The sequence below is a fragment of the Mustela nivalis genome (genome assembly GCF_964662115.1).
Source record: "Mustela nivalis genome assembly, chromosome: 9".
NCBI classification, from domain to species: domain Eukaryota; kingdom Metazoa; phylum Chordata; class Mammalia; order Carnivora; family Mustelidae; genus Mustela; species Mustela nivalis.
The window spans coordinates 7,638,240-7,659,467 of NC_139028.1; the positions used below are offsets into that span (position 1 = coordinate 7,638,240).

The 21,228-nt window shown below is 40.3% G+C and overlaps 1 protein-coding gene and 2 long non-coding RNA genes across 17 annotated transcripts in view; 2 read left to right on the forward strand and 1 right to left on the reverse strand.

The window, feature by feature from the left end:
- LOC309841112 (conserved oligomeric Golgi complex subunit 2-like) overlaps positions 1 to 21,228 on the reverse strand; it is a 680,432-nt gene that overhangs the window by 655,683 nt on the left and 3,521 nt on the right. For 6 of the 14 annotated variants that reach the window (XR_014298931.1, XR_014298933.1, XR_014298936.1 and 3 more), the window contains exons 2-4: positions 4,457 to 4,617; positions 3,023 to 3,085; positions 520 to 600 (exon numbers count right to left, since the gene is read on the reverse strand). The exons of 1 other annotated variant lie outside the window; for it this stretch is intronic. Coding sequence is in view for 2 of the 13 variants with exons in the window: in XM_082684012.1 (XP_082540138.1) it covers positions 3,023 to 3,085; positions 4,457 to 4,617 (224 nt within the window). In the remaining 11 variants the exon portion in view is untranslated. Of the gene's footprint in view, positions 1 to 519; positions 601 to 2,155; positions 2,279 to 3,022; positions 3,086 to 4,456; positions 4,618 to 21,228 lie in introns of those variants that run through there. 7 more of the 14 variants (XR_014298930.1, XR_014298935.1, XM_082684012.1 and 4 more) reach the window with 3 other exon arrangements.
- The window catches only part of LOC309841120, a 209,377-nt gene that overhangs the window by 179,011 nt on the left and 9,138 nt on the right, over positions 1 to 21,228 (forward strand). The window lies entirely within an intron of this gene.
- Positions 2,268 to 19,357, forward strand: LOC309841131. The gene is made up of 3 exons (XR_014298964.1): positions 2,268 to 2,353; positions 15,977 to 16,072; positions 19,243 to 19,357. It is a non-coding gene; the product is annotated as an uncharacterized lncRNA (long non-coding RNA).

Genomic DNA, 21,228 nt, shown 5'->3' on the forward strand with positions numbered 1-21,228 from the left:
GATAGCACTAAGGGGCACACTCCCAGGGTGAGCCCTCAGATGTACAGAGCCGTTGCCTGTCTCACACACCTGAAACTAAGCCAACATCACATGCTAACTACTGGGACTCGAAAAAATTAAAGTTAACACCAGAACATAAAGAACACAGGATCAGAAAATAACAAGAAACCTACGGCAGAATCCTGAGTTTGCTTTGGAAAGCCCACTTCTCCCCTAGTCTCTAATATAGGCCTATTTTCTTTACAGGGCCGCTGACAATTTCTACAGTCGTTAACTGTCAAGCGCTGCACCGACAACAGTTATCACGGTTTCTTGTTCTGGAAAAAGTGGGTGATCTTGAGATTGTGTGGGTACCTCTGAAATTCTGTCTTATTATTTCAGGTAGATAACGTGACGTAATGCATAAAATGCACATGCGTGAGAGCTTTGAAAAAAAGCTGAATAGTGCTGACAAGTTCGTGGAGAAAAGAGGAGAGGGCTTCAATTGGCATGCAGCATAAGAAATCTACTGGAGGGTACCTTTTTCTTCCTTATGTCCTGTTGTTTACACATTAGTTCATCTACTTCCCGAATTCCTTCACTGACTGATGACCTGAGCCTCTTTAAAAGAATAAAAAATAAAACGTATTACAGACATTGTTTTGTCACATTATCAAGTTCCTACATCTCATTCAATTCCACAGAACTTAATACCTGTGCACCAGTACTATGCAGATATTGACAAAAAAAAAAAAAATGATATACCAGACATAGTTACTGTTGAGGGGACTCATGATCTGGGGGCATAATGACACGAAGGCAGGGTCGCATGGCCAGAAGAAGAATGACACATATACAGTAAAAGTTATGGGGATGAGGGGGCTTAGAATGGAGAACAGATAATATGAAGCAAAGTACAAGAGAGTCTGGAAATGCGACGGGGCTCGAATCAGACTCTGAAAGCCATGTGTACACAGCTGCCGAGGTGGGGAGGGGATGGGGAGCAGATGTAAGTGCAGACATACTCAGGGGCAGGGTCAGACAGGCACACACCATGTGCACTGCAGGCTTCCTTCTGGAGAGAAGCAAAAATAGGAATGGAGGGCCAACTTCACTGAGATGAGGTCTTTAGATTCTGCATATTTTGGAGAACGAGAGAATGTCAAAGCACTGATGCATGATGATGAAATGTGGGTATGGAAATACCAGGAATCAAGAATGAAGAACAGAAGACCAGAAAAAGGCAGAGCACAGAGGTAGAGAAACATGTCCAGAAGCTAATGAATAAAGAGATAATTAGGAATTAGGGCCAAAACAAAGGTTAACAGAAACAACTAGAATGAAGTAGGCAGATCACAAAAATTCCACAGGAAGGTGAATTAATTCACTCCATCAACATTATGAAACACCTCCTGGATGTCAGTATTGTGGCAGCCCACAGGGATACAATAAAGACAGATATAGTCGTATCCCTCAGAGGTCTGAGAATCTCACAGAACAGCTTCAGAGTTGGGACCAGAAAGGCAGGTCAGGCCTGTGGCTGAGCAGGACCAAAGTGGCCATAAAAACAGGCCATGGTGGGGCGCCTGGGTGGCTCAGTGGGTTAAGCCGCTGCCTTCGGCTCAGGTCATGATCTCAGGGTCCTGGGATCGAGTCCCGCATCGGGCTCTCTGCTCGGAAGGGAGCCTGCTTCCTCCTCTCTCTCTCTGTCTGCCTCTCTGCCTACTTGTGATCTCTGTCAAATAAATAAATAAAATCTTAAAAAAAAAAAAAAAAAAAACAGGCCATGGAAAAGGAAGGGATACGGTGATGGCAGGGGGTGAGGTGGGACGGGAGCCTGTGTGAGTAGAGCAAATCTGCCTCCAGGGAGAGAAGAGTGGGAGGCCAAAGGAAGGCTAGGCTTGGGAAACAACACCACTATGAGGCCCCGGGAGGAAGAGGCACACCAAGGAGGCAGTGGGAGAGCCCCACAGCGGCTGGTGTGGAATCCAGCAGCGGACCACGAAAATCCCTTCCATTCCAAGGAAAATTACCTTTAACAAGATCTTGTAAAATTCAAATGAGACATAAACCATGGAAAGTATTGGCTACCTCAAGGCACAACTCAAGATTTTTACCTGTTTCACGAACTCTTTCCTGCCTGCCCCTCCCCTAGGCTTCTCAGCACTGATATTTCCATTACTCCACATTTTTCTTGGTTCTAACCATGTACTGTGTCTTCCCTTAAATTATGTTCTCCTTATATTCTCTCTAGGATGCAGGCACTGTCTTAGGGGAGGGATGCACGAGGCCACTCAAGCTAGAGGAGACAGACAAGGAAGGATGGTGTCGTTTATGACAAGTTTACGACAGGGCATCAGAACGGACAGAGGCCGTAAGTCAGGGCACCAGACACAGATGGGGGGGGCCGGGGGGGGGGGGAGACAGGGCAGCACAGTTTTCTGTTAGAAGTGATGCCACAACTGCCCCTCCACTGTTCACCCAGGTGGAGTTCCTATTCCCAATGGCTTAGAGGTGGGGAGTCCCATTCCCACAACAGAGATTTTTCTGAGAGAACATGCAAATGTAACATTTATTAAGTATTACATTTTATTTATATTATCCTTCAGTTCCATTAGGGATTACACAGTTTTTGTAGATCAGCCCAGGAACCTAACCACATGTAGATTACGTGGGGTGGGGGGGATATTTACAAGATTACAAACTGTTAAAATACAAGTCATTTGTAAGTTAGAAACCACTTACATATGACCAAAGTGACATTAATAAGTTGAATTTGGAAATATGCTTCCTCTCCCCTGAAATTTTAAGGTTGTCTACTCTGAGAATATGTCTTCTTCAAATCGAACATGTTTTTTTAGGTTTTTAGCATATGCAAAACCAAAATCATTTACAACTCTTCTGAAGGTGAATATTATAATCATGAACCGTTAAAATACAACCACCAGTACCACCAAACTAACAGATGAAAAGAATTCTTAGAGAAAAGCCGACGAGGACAACAGGCGTCACAGCAGACTGTTTTCATTAATTGGGGACTTACCAGAACTTCTCGTAACTGTCCCAAAGGCACAGAAAGTTCATTGAGGGCTTTGCCCATGCCAACCTAAAGGCAAAACCAGGTTGGCACAAACACATCACGATAAGGAGTAATAGTGACGTATCTATTTAACGATCAAAGCAGTACCAGATTTAAGTTATTTTTTTGGCACAACCGTATTTTGTTACATAACTAGCTAAACAACAGAAGTGTTATTTGGCCATTAATGTTGTTCATAGAATATGAAAAAAATCTGTTGAAATACATGGAACTATAAAAATAAGGGAAGTCATGAGAAACGAAAGTTTCCTTAAGAACAATTTGCCTTTAGGGACGCCTGGGTGGCTCAGTTGGTTAAGCAGCTGCCTTCGGCTCAGGTCATGATCCCAGCGTCCTGGGATCGAGTCCCACATCGGGCTCCTTGCTCAGCAGGGAGCCTGCTTCTCCCTCTGCCTCTGCCTGCCATTCTGTCTGCCTGTGCTCGCTCTCTCCCCCTCTCTCTCTTTGATAAATAAATAAAATCTTTAAAAAAAAAAAAAAAGAACAATTTGCCTTTAGATGACATTTTAAATGAATGTGAAAAATTTTCACAGAAGGTGAACAGTTCTCTGTCTGTAATTGATGATACTCAGCCAGCTGATGTGAAAGTCTGATGGGCTACATCTCTCTTAAACATTATTATAAGCCTTGAGAAAAATAAAAATTAAACAGAAGTAAAATTTTCTAGGTTTTTAATCCTATTGGGATATTTATCTTAGTGGTATATTTCCCAAAAGCAAATGTGCATCATTAATTTTAATGCTTCTTGAAATTCCCACGGAGCTGCAACTTTCTGTGCTTCTCTGGACAAACAGATTTAAAACAAAATGAAGCATCAACAAGGAGACTTTTCTGCCAAGTAACAAAATTCAACATTTCTAAACAGCTTTTACAAACAATTGATAAGCTCACTGCAAATCATTCTTATATTTTTATAAAACCAAACTTTTTAAATATCAATATTGGCCAATGTTCCCTCAACCTAGCTCTGGCTAACAGATATACCTGGGAGTAATTAAACATTGTAAGAGTTGTGGACATTTGCTCCTACAAATTAGTCTAAATCAAGGAAGACTTCAGGGTAATCACTTAGCAACTAATAAAACAACCCCTTGGGTATTATTATCCTTTACTTTTCACTGTTGACTAATGAATTTGAAACATAATCAAACTAGAGCAACCTTAAATGAATGAAAACTAAAACAAACAAAAAAATGTATTCCAAAAAGTTTAGTTCTTTTATTAATGAAATTGGTAATTTCTTCAAGTTTCTGGTGGGGTTGGTGGGGTAATCAACTGAAAGGTTTCTAAAAACTCTGCCCTTTTAATAAATATGAAGGAGAGAGAAAATGTGTGTGTGTGTGTGTGTGTGTGTAGGATTGTGAATTTCAGGTTTACCAAGTTTGTGGAAAGGTTGACAAAATCTGCATAATCCTTGTTGATGAGCTCGACCATGGCTGTTTTAAAAGTTTATAGTAGAGTTCCAGATCTCCTCTTAGTTCCTCCAGCTGGACACGCTTCCTACAGTCAGACACAAAGTGATCGACGTCGAAATCTTCCTGAAAATCAAACCAGAAAGAAAAAATGATTGCACTGATACCACATTTTACATAGAAAAATAAGATCAGAGAAAGAATAAGAGACCGTATTACTGCAGGGGAACACACACAGGGACATCAGGGGGTCTGCTCACTTCCTAAGATTATGGGAAAGGGGGCCCCTCACCAAGACCATTCTCTCCAGTTGCCTAACTCTACAGGCATTTTATTTCTTTTAATTATACATTTCAAAGAGGCTCTTCTCAAAATAGAAACAGCTTTTTCTTCTTAATTTTATTTTATTTTATTTTTTTTAAAGTTTTTATTTATTTATTGGACACAGAGATAGAGAGACCGCAAGTAGGGAGAGAGGCAGGCAGAGAGAGAGAAGGGGGAAGCAGGCTCCCCGCTGAGCAGAGAGCCTGATGCCTGGCTGGATCCCAGGACCCTGAGATCACGACCTGAGCCGAAGGCAGAGGCTTAACCCCCTGAGCCACCCAGGCGCCCCTTCTTAATTTTAAAAGTAACAAATGTTCACTGTCAAACTTTCAACCAACCAAGAAATACTTATGTAAGAGAGAGAAAAAAAAATCACCCACTCTCTAATGCTCTGCAGTTAAGCACTGTTAATATTTATTTTTCTTCACTAATTAACACAGCGATTCACATCCTTCCAGACTTTGTTTTGGTCTTTCTCTTTACTTTTTTTTTTTTTTAAGATTTTATTTATTTGAGAGAGAGAGATGGAGAGAACAAGTGGGAGGAGGGGCAGAGGGAGAAGCCGGCTCTCTGCTGAGCTGGGAGCCTGATGCCAGGGTTCATTCCAAGACCCTGAAATCAAGATCTCAACCGAAGGCAGACGCTTAACTGACTGAGACACTCAGGTGCCCTAGTCTTTCTCTTTAAAATATAAATTACTTTTGGGGTGCCTGGCTGGTTCAGTGGGTTAAGGCCTCTGTCGTTAGCTCAGGTCATGATCCCAGGGTTATGGGTTCAAGCCCTGCATTGGGCTTTCTGCTCAGCAGGGAGCCTGCTTCCCTGTCTCTCTCTCTGCCTGCCTCTCTGCCTACTTGTGATCTCTGTCTAATAAATAAATAATTTTTTAAAAAATAAAATATCAATTACTTTTTAAAGAAACTGACATATAATGGACACATGTTAGTTTCAGGCGTACAACATAAAAATTCCATATTTTTATCTGTTGTGAAATGATCACCCTAAGACTAGTTAACATCCATCACCAAACATACACATTTTTTTTCTTGTGCTAAGAACTCTTAAGCTTTAGCAACTTTAAATATATAATAATATACAGCACCTGGGTAGCTCAGTGAGTTAAGGCCTCTGCCTTCGGCTCAGGTCATGATTCCAGGGTCCTGGGATCGAGCCCCACATCAGGCTCTCTCCTCAGCAGGGAGCCTGTTTCTTCCTCTCTCTATGCCTGCCTCTCTTCCTACTTGTGATCTCTGTCAAATAAATAAATAAATAAAATCTTAAAAAAAAAAAAATATATATATATATATATATACTATGCAGCCATCAAAAGAAATGAAATCTTGCCATGTGCAATGACGTGGATGGAACTAGAGGGTATGCTGAGTGAAATAATCAGAGAAAGACAATTATCATACAATCTCCCTGATATGAGGAATTTGAGAGGCAAAGTGGGGGGTGTGGGGGTAGGGAAGGAAAAATGAAACAAGATTGGATTCGGAGGGGGGCACCTGGGTGGCTCAGTGGGTTAAAGCCTCTGCCTTTGGCTCAGGTCATGATCACAGGGTCCTGGAATTGAGCCCCACATCAGGCTCTCTGCTGAACAGGGATCCTGCTTCCTCCTCTCTCTCTGCCTGCCTCTCTGCCTACTTGTGATTTCTGTCTGTCCAATAAATAAATAAAACCTTTAAAAAAAAAAAGATTGGATTGAGAGGGAGACAAACAATAAGAGACTCTTAATCTCACAAAACAAACTGAGGGTTGCTGGGGGGAGGGGTGTAGGGAGAGGGTGGTGGGGTTGTGGACATTGGGGAAGGTATGTACTACGGTGAGTGCTGGGAAGTGTGTAAGCCTGACAATTCACAGACCTGTAACCCTGGGGCTAATAATACATATTTCTAATAAAAAATAATAAAATTAATATACAATAATACACAGTATTATTTACTACAGTCACTATGATGTACATTACATCCCCAAGGCTTATCTTATTAACTGGAAGTTTATACCACTGGACCCCTTCATCTATTTCCTCCACAACCTCGCCTCTGGCAACCACCAATCTGTTCTCTATGACTTCATTTTGTTTTGTTTTTTAGATTCCACATGTGAGGGAGATCATACAGTATTTCTCTTTCTCTGACTTATTTCACTCAGCACAATATCCTCAAGGTTGTTGCAAATGGCAAGACTTCCTTCTTTTTATGGTTGAGTAATATTCCATCGTATACACACACATTTTCTTTATCTATTCACCCCGTTGGTGGACACTTTAGTTATTTCCAAGTCTTGGGTGTTGTAAATACTGTGATACTCACTACCGTGAGTGTGAGTCTTGCTGGCCGCTAGAGCCAGGTGATCTAGAGGTATACCCTGGGTAGCAACTGCAAACCTCGGGGCATCATACGAGCATTCAAGCTCCTTTCCAGGAGATACCAGAAAGCAGAAGCGAGGTAGAGGGACAGCGCAAAGATGGTACCCATCAGCTCCATCTTTGGAGAATACCTTACTAGGCTCCCAGATCCATGTTAAATTAGATGCCTGCCCCTCAGGGCTTTAAGATAAGCAAATGAGCCTCTTTCACAGAAATCTGAACCCATTTCAGTCTGCTGCTTCTGTGCTGAGTTCCAGGGTGGGTCAGTCTACTCGCCCGACTGCTTTAAGAACTGTTTCTCAGTTTGCTATAGCCTAGTGGGTCTCATGGGTGCAAGCTCTGATGGCTTTCAAAGCTGGATGTTTTGGGGTCTTGTCTCTTAGATGTATGTCTTGGAAGTTGGGGTGCCAGAAGTGGGGCTCAAACCCTTTGCTCCTCAGGGAGAAGCCTGGGGTTTTGAGTACCCTCCCAATCCCAGGTCGCTGTACCAGGGGTGGGGTTATGGCAAGACTGATTCTTACTTCAACATAGGTTTTTTTCCTTACTCACCTAATGTGTAGTAGTCACTCAGCTAGTTGTAGGGTTTTTTCCATCTTGAATGGAAACCCCAGACCTTCTCTATGTATGTGTGTACACACACATATGTGTACACACACACACATGTGTACACACACACACACACACACACACACACAAATATTCATGCTCTTCTAAACTATTTCCCATCTAGGGGCACCTGGGTGGCTCAGTGGGTTAAGCCTCTGCCTTCAGCTCAGGTCATATCTCAGGGTCCTGAGATCAAGCCTCACATCAGGCTCTCTGCTCAGCCGGGAGCCTACTTTCCCCCCCCTCTCTGCCTGTCTCTCTGCCTCCTTGTGACCTCTCTCTCTCTCTGTCAAATAAATAAATAAAATCTTTAAAAAAGAATAAAAAAAATAAAAACCCATTCTATTAAAAAAAATTTCCCATCTAAAAATATAACTTGAATGTCTTTACATAAAACACATACATTTCTATTAATATTTTATGTGCATGCTGAGTGTCCCATTGAACAGATGTTCCAAATCTTTCATAACCTATTTCCAAGTATTGGTCTCACAGGATTAGCTATCCTGTGTTTCCCCTTTACAATTCTGTGATACCCCGGTAGGCTTATATGCTTAGAGGCAATAAATTACTATCTAATTCCCCTGTGACTCTGCTACTCCATGACCTGTTTAGTCAGCAAGAATCAAATGTGATGATTCCCAAACTAGTTAAGGACACCTACACTTACTTTTCATTAAACACTATGTAAACCAACAAAATATGACTGCAAAAAAAAATCACTGTTCTTTTGAAAACTAACACAGCTACTTTGGAAAGATTTGATACAAAGAAATCAAAGGAAAATTTTTGCTAAGTTAGGTATGGGTGAGATGACCAAGTACCAGGCAGGGAGGGAGTGATCACAGGATTCTCACTCAATTCAGTTAAAGAAACTGAAACTGAATGCAAAAAAAGACAACATAGAAAGCTTTTTTTAAAGATTCTTTTTATTTATTTGAGACACAGACAGACAGTATGAGCAGGGAAAGGGGCAATGGGAGGAGATTCCCTGCTGAATAGGGAGCCCAATGCGGGACTCCATCCCAGGACCCCGAGGTCATGACCTGAACCGAAGGTAGATGCCTAACCTATTGAGCGACCCAAGTGCTGTGATAACTCAGAAATCTAATCTGCATGCCAGTTTCCAGAGAAAAGACCTGGCACTGTTTCAATGGAGAATAAATGTACATATATTTTTTCCAAATAAAATGCTAAAAACTGTATGTACCATTCTCTAAGAGTACTTGTTTAAACTGACTTTTTTAGTTAATCAACCAAAGACTGACCCTGCTAGTGTCGGAGAGAAGGACTTCATACCAAACCGTAATTTCACAGTCATCTACAGAGAGCCACCTGCTCCTTACCCTGGTGACCAAATTAGCCTGGACCTTTCTCTCCTGAGACCATCTCAGACCTTACATCATAGTTATGTAGTACATCACGGGAGGGGGTCTCGGTTCATAATCCTGGTCATCCTACTCACCAACTGTATACCTTTAGGTCGATCACTTTCCCTGCCTCAGTTACACATTGTTGAAGTTCTTGAACTTCATGATGGCATTCTAAACTGTATAACTGGGGTGCCTATGTGGTTAAGCATCTGCCTTTGGCTCAGGTCATGATCCCAGTCTCTTGGGTTTGAGTTCCACATCAGGCGCTCTGCTGAGCAAGGAGCCTGCTTCTCCCTCTGTCCCTTCCTCCTGCTCCCGCACTCTCTCACTCTCAAATAAAAATCTTAAATAAATAAATAAATAAATAAATCATATAACTTAGCCTCAGTGAACAAATGCTATTAGGTGATATTAGTACTCAACTTACCATTTATGCATTTGTTCTCAGATAAACAAAAGTTGCATAACACATGACTAAATAACTCAGAACATCTGTGAATACTGGGTTAGGCAGCGTTTGCTGTGAAAAGCAAACCCAAACTCACAGTGCCATAATAGAGACCCATTTCCCTTAACCCAGAATGGTTTTACTACTTTAGGAATGGTTTTACTTTATAGTGTAGATTTCCCAAGTATTCAAAAGAAAGTATTTACAACCCATACATTTATGGTCAACTGATTTTTCACAAGGATGCCAAGACCATTTAATGGGGGGAAAAACAGTCTTTTCGAGTGCCTAATACTGGGACAAGTGAATATCTACATGCAAAAAAATGAACTTGGAACAGCAACATCACACATACACAAAAATATAACTCAAAATGGATCAAAGATTTAAATGTAAGAGTAAAAACTGTAATACTCAGAGAAAACAGGTGAAAATCTGTATGACTTTGGATCGGGAAAAGTTTTCTTAGACATGATACACAAAGCAATAAGAAATATTAGATAAGCTGAACTTGATCAAAATAAAAACTTTCGTGTGTCAAAGGACACTATGGAGAACGTGAAAAGACAACCCACAGAATGGGTGAGAGTATCTGCAAATCATTTGTCTGACAAGGACCTAATAACCAGAATATGCAAATATACTCTTAGAACTCAACAACAAAAAGACAAATAACCTAATTTAAAAACAAGCCAAAGACTTTTGAATAGACATTTCTCCAAAGATGATACACAGACGGTCAAGAGCACATGTCAGGATGTTCGACATCCTTAGTCATTGGGGAAATGCGAATCAAAAGCACATGCAGATGCCACGTCACACCCACTAGGACAACTATGGTAAAATAAGAAAAAGAAAAAGAAAAAAAAAAGAAAGAAAAGTGCTGGCAAGAAGGCGGAGAAGCTGGAACCCTCCTGTATTGTCGGTGAGAATGTAAAACAGTGTGGCTAAGGCAGCAAAAAGCTCGGTAGCTCCTCAAGAAGTTACACACGTACAATTACCCAGCAGTTCTACGTCTAGGGGTATGACACCGACAGAACTGACAACAGATGTTTCTGCCACAACCTGTACATGAATGTGCACAGCAGTGCTGCTCGTAACAGCCAAAAGAGTATATACCCAACGTCCATCAACTGATGAATGGCTACATAAAATGTGGAAGAGCCTCTTACACAACCATAAAAAGGAATAAACTGTTACATGCTACAACACGAGTGAAGTCTGAAAACATTCTACTCTCAGGTTAAAGGAAGCCAGACACAACAGGTCACGTGTTATACAATTCCACTGATATGAGATGTTCCAGAAAAGGCAAATCCATAAAAACAGAAAGTAGATTCATGATTGCCAGGGAATAAGGGGAGGGGAGAATTGGAACTAAGAGGTTTATTTTTCAGGTGATGGAAGCATTCTGGAATTAGACAGAAGTGACGTATGTACCATATACACAGTAAATATACTAAAAACCAGAGAAGAGTACACTTTAAGATGGCAACTATTATGCTTTGTGAATTATATTTTGATGAAAAATGAAACAATTTAAATATCAACAAGTTAAATGCTAGGATACATTAAAAAAAATCCAAAGTAACACTAATCACAGGAACAATGGCATAGCTACATAAATTTCAGACAAAGCAGATTTCAGAGAAGGAAAATTATCAGGCATAAAGAGCAGCATTACATATTGATAAAGAAATTGACTGACCAAGAAGACACAATTATCCTTAACGTATGTGTGCCTGATCAACACAGGTGAGACACAATCTAACAGAACTGCAGGGAGAAATAAACAATTCCATTATCACAGCTGGTGACTTCAACACTTCTCCATCATTAATGGGCCGATTCAGCAGCAGGGCAACAAGGATCTGACAGATGTGGACATTCAGTCCAGACATGGCACACTTAACACCACCATCAATTACTGTACAACAGATGTACACAGACAATTTCACCCAGTAATAGTGCAACACACATTCTTCTTAAGCTCATATGGAACACTCATCAAGACAGAATAATTCTGAGCCACAAAACACAACAAATTTTTAAAAATAAAAATTATACCAAGTATGTTCTCAGACCGCAATGGAATTAAAAATCAGTAACAGAAGATAGCTGAAGAAGTCCAAAATACATGGAGATTAAATGACACACTTCTAAATGACAGGAGACCAGTCTCAACAAAATACAATGTAGCAAAATGTATGGAATGCTGCTTAAAGGGAAAATACAGTACTGAATGCAAATATTAGAAAAAAAAAGATTAAAGTCAATAATCTAAGCTTCCATTTTAGGCAACAACAACAAAATCAAATCTAAAGTAAGGAGGGGCTCCTGGGTGGTTCAGTTGGTTAATCATCTGCCTTTGGCTCAGGACATGGTCCTAGGGTCCTGGGACAGAGCCCTGCATCAGAGCTTCCTGCTCAGGGAGGCTGCTTCTCTGTCTCCCATTTCTCCTGCCTGTATTCCCTCTCTCACTGACTCTCTCTGTGTCAAATAAAATCATTTTAAAAAAAAAAACCCTAAAGGAAGTAGAAAAAAATAAAAATTAGAGCAGAAATCAATGTAATTAAAACCAGGAATTTTTTTTTAAATCAATAAACCCCAAGTCTGTTTCTTTGAAAACATCAATAAAACAGATACACCCTTAGCCAGGCAAACAAAGAAAAAAAGGTAGAAGACATAAATTACTAATGTCAGATGAAAGAAGGGAGGGCTACTGCTAACAATCCCAATCACTGTAAATTCAACCAAACATTTGTGGAATACTACACAATTCTCTAAAATCTCTTCCAGAAAGTAAAACTAAAAGGAATACTTCCTAAATCATTCTAGGAGATCATTATTACCCTGACACCAAAACCAATACTACAAGAAAAGAAACTACAAACTAGTATCTCTCATGAACACAGACACAAAAATCTTCAACAAAAATTAGCAAATAAAAGCAAACACTATATTAAAAATTATACACCAGGGTCATGTAGGATTTATTCCAGGTATGCAACATTAGAAAATGTTCAACATTAGAAAATCAATGTGATCCATCATATCAACAGAAAAAAAAATCACATGATCATATCAATGAAGGGAGGAAAAAAAACATTTAACAAAATCCACACCTCTTCATTATTAACCCTCAGGAAACTAGGAATAGGAGGACTTCCTCAACTTGATAAAGAATGTCTCCAAAAATCCACAGCTAACATGATATTAATACTGAGAAAATAGAAGACAGGGAATCAAGGCAAGGATGTCCCTCCTACTACTACTATTCAATACTATACTGGAAGGCCAAACTAATGAAATAAGGTAAGAAAAGGAAACAAAATATATACAACCTGGGAAAGAATAAAACTTTGTTCATAGATGACATGACTGTCTACAGAAAATACAAAGACTTCACACCCCACACCCTTCTGAAACTAGTCAAGTGATTATAGCAAGTCTGCACAATACACAGTTAAAATACAGAAGTCAATTGCTTTCCAATGATGTATCAGACAAAGGGCCAGTATTCAAAATTTATAAAGAATTTATCAAACTCAACATCCAAAAAACAAAAAAATCCAGTCAAGAAATGGACAGAAGACATGAACAGACCAAAGAAGACATCCAAATGGCCAACAGACAAATGAAAAAGGGCTCCACATCACTCAGCATCAGGGAAATACAAATCAAACCCACAATGAGACACCACCTTACATCAGTCAAAATGGCTAAAATTAACAAGTCAGGAAACAACAGATGTTGGCGAGGATGTGGAGAAAGGGGAATCCTCCTACACTGTTGGTGGGAATGCAACTCTGGAAAACAGTATGGAGGCTCCTCAAAAAGTTAAAAATGTAACAACCCAACAACTTAGCAATTGCGCTATTAGATGTTTATCCAAAGTACACAAAGTGATTTGAAGGGGCAAAAGCACCCCGATGTTTATAGTCAAACTATTGAAAGAGCCCAGATGTCCATCAACAGATGAATGGATAAAGAAGATGTGGTATACATACACACACACACACACACACACACACACATTACTCAGCCATCAAAAAGAACAAAATCTTGCCATTTGCAAGGACATGGATGGAACTAGAGGAAGACAAATACCATATAGTTTCAGTCACATATGGAACTTAAGAAACAACAGATGAATATAGGAGAAGGGAAGGAAAAATAGAAACAGACAGGGAGGCAAATCACAAGAGACTTAACTACAGGAAACAAACAGGGTTACTGGAGAGGGGAAAGTTGGGGTAACTGGGTGAGGGGTATTGAGGAGGGCACTTGTTGGGATGAGCTCTGGGTGTTGTATGCAACCAATGAATCACGAAATTCTAACCATGAAACTAAAAGTACACTATATGTTAACGAGATTGAATTTTAATTAAAAAATTTAAAAAGTCAATTGCTTTCGTATATACCAGCAATGTACAAGTGGAATTTGAAGTTAAAAACACAAGACCATTTACATTAGCATACCAAAAAAATTAATACTTAGGTGCAAATCTAACGAAATATGCACAAGATCTATATGAGAAAAAGTATAAAATTCTGATGAAAGATAACAAGCAAGGTAAGATGTGAAGTGGAAAGAAAGTCCATAATCTTGGGTAAGAACACTCAATACTGTTAAGAGGTCAGTTCTTCCCAAACTGATTGACAGACTCAATGCAATCCCAATCAAAATGCCAGGAAGTTATTCTGTGGATACCAACATGTTGACTCTAAAATTTGGATGGAAAACTGGAAAACCAAGAGTCCCAGAGTAGTCAACAAAATATTAAAGAGCGGGGAAAAAAAGGAAATTGAGGATTGCCACCACCCAATCTCAAGACTTACTATTAAAGCTATAGTGATTAAGACAGAAGGTGCCTGGCAAAAGAGACAGGTGCTTGGAACAGAGTGGAGAGCCCAGAAAAACATCGACACACACAGGCAAAGGCAACTCAATGGCAAGGACAGTCTTCAACAAATGGAACCGAACAATGGGACATTGATAAGAAAAAACAAACAAATGAAAAGAATAAAAACAAACTTTTCACACCTTTCACAAAACCTAAACGTAAAATGCAAAACTTCTTAAAGATGACATAAGAAAAAATGTAGGGATCCTTGGATTTGGCAATGACTTTTCAGATATAAAACCAAAAGCATGATCTACGAAAGAAAAAAATTGATGAGAGGGACTTTGTTAAAATTAAACTTCTCTGTAAAAGACACTGTTAAGAGAATGAAAAGACGGGATGCCTGAGTGGCTCAGTTGGTTAAGCAGCTGCCTTCGGCTCAGGTCATGATCCCAGAGTCCTAGGATCGAGTCCCACATCGGGATCCTTGCTCCACAGGGAGCCTGCTTCACCCTCTGACTCTGCCTTCCACTCTGTCTGCCTGTGCTCACTCTCGCTCGCTCTCTCTCTGACTGATAAATAAATAAAATCTTAAAAATAAAAAAAAAAGAGAGAGAGAATGAAAAGACCAGTCACAGAGTAGAGAAAATATCTGCAAAACACATCCATGGTAAAGGACTTAAAATAAGAAATATAATATAAAGATGTCTTAGTAGCAACAAGAAATCAAACCTAATTTAAAAATGTGAAAAGAGCGGTGGCTGGGAAACCCAGTCAGTTAAGCATCTGCCTTTAGCTCAGGTCCTGGGACTGAACCCCACACTGGGCCCCCGGCTCAGCGAGGAGCCTGCTTTTTTCCCTCTCCCGCTGCCTGCTGCTACCTCTCCGTGTGCTTGTGCTGTTAATAAATAAATAGAATCTTTAAAAAAGAAAAAAAAAGGATCTGAAAAGATGCTCAACTTTGTATGTCATTAAAAATTGCAAATTTAAACAAGGTACTATTACATATCACGTAGAATATAAAATATCCAAAGCACTAGTAATACCAAATGCTAGCAAGGATGTGGGACAACTGAACTCTCATTCACTGTTTGGTCAGAATGCAAAATGGGAGGCACTGTGTGAGACAGCTTGGCAGTTTCTCACAGAACTAAACACATTCTCACTATAAGATCAGTAATTGTGCTCCTTTGTATTTACCCAAAAGAGCTTAAAACTAGTGTCCACACAAAAACCTGCACACGGATGTTTACAGCAGCTTTATTCTCTGAAGCGCCCAAACTTGGAAGCAATCCAATCTCCTTCAGTAGGTGAACAGGTACACTGTGCCACACCCACACAACGGATTATTCGACAATTAAAAGATGAATTATTAAGCCACAAGACTTCGAAGAACCTTAAATGCATATTGCTAAGTGAAAGACCAGTCTCAAAGCCTAAATACTATATGATTCCAACTCTATGGCATTCTGGAAAAGGTAAAAATTAACCAACATTTTTATTTTTATTTATTTTTTAGGTCATCTCTATACCCAATGTGGTGGCTAGAACTCACAACCCCGAGATCAAGAGTCAGATGCCCTAGCAACTAAGCCAGCCAGGTGCCTCTGAAAAGGTAAAACTCTAGACAGTAAAAACATCCTGACGCTGAGGGGTGAGCGAGGAGGGTGCAGAGAGAGGAGAAGAAACAAATAGATGAGATACAGGGTTTTTCAAGGCAATGAAACTAGGCTTTAAGATACCAACAGTAGGTAAATAACATTATACATTTGTCAAAACCCACAGAACTTTAGAAAGAGGAGTGAACCCTAATGTAAACCATGGATTATTAATTAATACTGTATCAATGCTGGTTCACCATTGTAACACATGTACCACAACAATGTAATACATTAATAATAGGAGATAGTGAAGTTAGAAGAAAAATATCTTCTCTTTGTACTCAGGGGTATTTCCTATCTGAATCCAGTTCAAGTACAAATCCCCAAAAAGGCCAGAAGTTGGGAGATCACAAGAGGTGTTGGAACACAGGAAAATAAATGAGCAAACCAGACAAGCTGCAGGTAATTAAGAACCATTAACCATCAGAGAAGCAGTGACATCACTCAAAATTAAAACCAAGTAGAGTTTAAAAGTTTAGCTACTTTACTAACTAGCTGCAATCAGGGATGGCAAACAAAGACTAATTCAAATTAACCTGGGAATTAATCATTTACAACTTACCAATAATCTGAAATTAGTAGCTATGAAAATTACATGGAATTTGGAAAGATTGAAGTTCTCTAAACTGCCAAGAAGTAAAACACTCCTTCCCAGATACATGGACTTATAAAATCACTATATACTATCTCCACGAGAAGCAGAATCCCCAGAACCATCACTCTGTAAAGATGAGAAGGACTAAGAGGGCATATGAAATTTATGATCTCTGCCCTGAAACATGTCCCATTTCATCGAGACAAAAAACCAAAATAGTTAAGCACTAATCTGCACACTACATAGGGGATGAAAGACATAGAAAGTTTGTGTGAGCTCACGTATGTGTGTGTTTCCAACCATTCTTGAAAACAATGGACAACAGAGATGAATAAATGTCCCTGTATATCCCATAAATATTCCTCAAATATTTATCATGCAACTCCAGCTCTGCTCTAAGACCTGGGGACACAGTCATGAAAAGAAAAGACAAGGTCTCTGCTTTTAAGGAGCAGATATTCTAATGCAGAAATGAGAAAACAAATATGTAAACAAACATTATATTAATGAACAGTGATCAAATAGTGATTAATGAATAGTGATCACAGCTAAAAAGAAAACAGGACACAGTAAAGGTCTGAGTGACAAATGGGATGTCTTTTAACTTGGATGAACCAGGAAATATAGAACAATGAGTTGAGATCCAAATGACACAAAGAAGCTAGCCACAGGAAGTGTGGGAAGAGTGTTCCCACCCAAGGTATCAGCATGTATACAAAAATGTCCTTGGAGCTCTTCCCTCCAGCCCCTGCTCTCAAATCTCTGACCCAGCTAGGTGGAGACATAATCTAGGACTTGTGTCTCCCAAAACTCATTCTAAATCTTTGTTCGGTGACTAAATTATTCAAGCTTGAGAAATTAAAAACATATGCTAACAAGATCTTCCCACCATTTACAGAGAGATCATCTTAAAAGCATCATGAAATAGTAACACTGAAATTCTAAAAAACTTCTGTTCTAACATTTTTTTTAAATAGTATTTTTTTTAAAGATTTATTTATTTGACAGAGAGAAATCACAAGTAGACAGAGAGGCAGCCAGAGAGAGAGAGGGAAGCAAGCTCCCTGCTGAGCAGAAAGCCCAATGTGGGACTCGATCCCAGGATCCTGAGATCATGACCTGAGCCGAAGGCAGCGGCTTAATCCACTGAGCCACCCAGGCGCCCCCTGTTCTAACATTTTCATCAATTTTATATCAAACTCCTTTGTTGAATTTATATACCCATTTGACATATTTATGAAGAGACAAAAAAAAAGAAAAAAACCCTACATTCCGTAAATGTATTTATCCATCTAACAAATATTTGAGTACCTAATTACACTCTGTTCCAGCTGGTTTCTTCTCTTTATCTCTTTTTTCCCCTCAATTTAACACCAATCATAATCTATGTAGGCTTTTAGTTCGCTTTTCAAAATTAATTTCTTGAGCTATTTAAAGGAATTATCCAGTGCTAGAGTTCTCAACACTGGTCACACATTAGAATCACTTAAGGAAATTTTTTTTTTTTAAGATTTTTTTTTTTTTTTTTAAGAATGAAAGCATTCTTTTTTTTTTTTTAAGATTTTATTTATTTATTTGACAGAGAGAAATCACAAGTAGATGGAGAGGCAGGCAGAGAGAGAGAGAGGGAAGCAGGCTCCCCGCTGAGCAGAGAGCCCGATGCGGGACTCGATCCCAGGACCCTGAGATCATGACCTGAGCCGAAGGCAGCGGCTCAACCCACTGAGCCACCCAGGCGCCCCTTTTTTTAAGATTTTATTTATTTATTTGACACAGAGAGAGAGATCACAAGTAGGCAGAGAGGGAGGGAATCATGCTCCATGCTGAGCAGAGTGTCCCATGCAGGGCTCGATCCCAGGACCCTGAGACCATGACCTGAGCTGAAGGCAGAAGCTTAACCCTCTGAGCCACTAAGGCACCCCCTCACCTGAGGAACTTAAAAACAAAAAGCCCAAAGGGCACCTGGCTCGTTCAGTCACTGGAGCGTGCAGGTCTTGATCTCAGGGTTGTGAGTTCAAGTCCCATGTTGGGTATAGAGATTACTTAAAAAAAAAAAAAAAGAAAGAAAGAAAGAGCCCAAGTCCCAGTTTGTGATTAATTTGTTTAAATGTTTCAAGAAATTTGATGCTAAATGTTGTAAGACTAGTTAAATAACAAAAAGATATATTTACATAATACTTCTTGCTCTCAAATTTTGAACAAAGAACTTACTAATAATCAATAACTTAGTAGACCAACATTTTATTTAAATAAGTTTTATGGTACTACAAAGAGTGAATTAGAAAATCAAAAGCAAGGAGAAATGGGCATGATGTGAACATGGGGAAGCAAGAGAAAGCAAGAAAGTATGTGACCGGGAAGCGAATGCTTAGCTCTGAGATCCTTCTCTGAGAAAGAAAAGAAGGATCCCATGCACTCAAGGAAAGAGAAGTCCCCCAACATCCCTCCTGCTTTTTCCAATATAAACACACAGCTGGGCCGACTTACCACATCCTGGTTGGTACCGACTTTATCAACTTTTCTATTTAGGCCAAACTTGACCGGTCAATGATGGACGGGCTGTGTGCCAAGTGTACCAGTTGTACAACTGACTGTGTAATGGCTGAAACTGAGAAACCGGGGTGAAAATATCAAGAGGCTCTAAGGATTGCGAAAGAGCCAAGATTCAAATGATTGCCACGTACACACAAGACAAACTATGCAGATGACTGCTCAGTACAAAAGTAATTCAGAGTGTTACACTGTGGCATCAGCTGACCCAGACCCAGAAGATTGCTGGAGTTCCCATCATGGACGTCTCTAACCATATAGATGACACTGAGCAAATGCCAGATGATGATGGAGCCCCTCACTCCTATGTCTTAATAGAGTTCCTCAGCTCTCCTTTACCAACTTTTCTTGTTGCCAGTTCATACAAGCAATTCTCCTTACCCAGTTCCTCTGTTCTGAGCTATGGCTAAAGACACTCACTTTTTTATGTTTTGAAACTGATTATCTTGTACCATTTTACTTTTTGTTGCATCTTTTTATAAATCAGAATACCTCTCACAAGACAAAAAAAAAAAAGGAATGGAAAGGAAAGATCAAAAGGGAGGACAAAAACAACAACAACAACAAAAAACAGTTCTTTTTTGCCGGGAACCCTTCTTACAAGTGCCAATCAGATAAACTTTATCTGATGTTACATCGTCACAACTCCTCTACCATCAGGGAAAGTAGTTCACATAAGAAAATTTCTCTATAAAATGAGTTCCAGGCTTACATTCCATATTTGACTTATTAGAATTTCATTACGATGTCTGTCTCACACTGATGCGGAAGAGAATGGAATCTTGTCATCAAGACGTGACATCGAACTAAGAACCCACAGGGTAAGCACTCAGCTCCTGTGATACGAAGACAGCTCCTGGGGATGGGCGACCCTGGGCAACAGTGGCTGACCTGCGGGCCTGTGGCTATCTGCCATCTGTCACTCTTCCCTCTTCCTCCTCTGTCAGCTGCTATCTCCAGCCACCATCAACAAAGTCCACCTCAAACAGCCATCACTTCCCTCTGGTCCCATTTACCATAGCTAAGCTCCAGGTCAGGCATCCAGATCACCAGCCCTGTGGGAACTTCTTCTAAGGTAAGAGGTGGCCCTATTGGTGAAATGCAGGTGCCAAGGCATGCGGACATTGTGCCATCTTCTGCGCTATTCTTAATGTTCTGATTGTCCCACTTCCCTCAGTTCCTACCTGTGGCCTCTGGAAAGGAACATATTACAGTAGGATTTCCAAGGACTGATGTGTGGGGGTCAGGAGATCTGGCCTGTGATTGGCCCCAACTAGCTGTGTGGCTTTAAAGGAAGTCATCACACCTCAGGCCTCAGTTTCCTTATCTGCAAGCCAGGATGGACTAGAGTCTTTTCAGAGGAGCCGGCAAAGATCACATAGATAAGCACCACCTCATTATACTAACAAGCAAACAGAAGGTCGGAGGCGAGTGATTTGCCCCAAGTCAGACATAAGCAGGCAGAGAGAAGAGCCGAGGATGGGACCCACATCTGCAGGTCACAGCTAATCAGCCAGCACAGTACAAACAGATCTGAGCAGCTGCTCATTCTTCCCCTTTTCCGTTTTGTCCATCAGAATGCATGCTCCCTGCAAACAAGGACACACAGGGCCTGCTTCCTGTCTCAAAATTCCCAGTTCACCCAATTAGAACAGGGAGGAGCCTCAAGGACTTACCCCTCCACCCCCACACACGGTTCTTTTACCTATGGAACATGAGGGTACATACATTCACCGTCCAGAGGGCTCCTGCCTTCACTTCTCATGGAAAAGGTCATCATGTGCCTACCCAGGGTGCCAACGAAGCCACAGGTTCCAGAGAGGAACTGACACAGAGAAATTCGAAGGAGGCAGATGGCTCAGTGCAGAAACAAACTGTCTACCAAGGAAAACTACCCCATGGGGGACTGATTCTCTTTGAAATACGTTCGAGTGCATGGGAAAATAGTTTTTCAAGAGCTGGTGG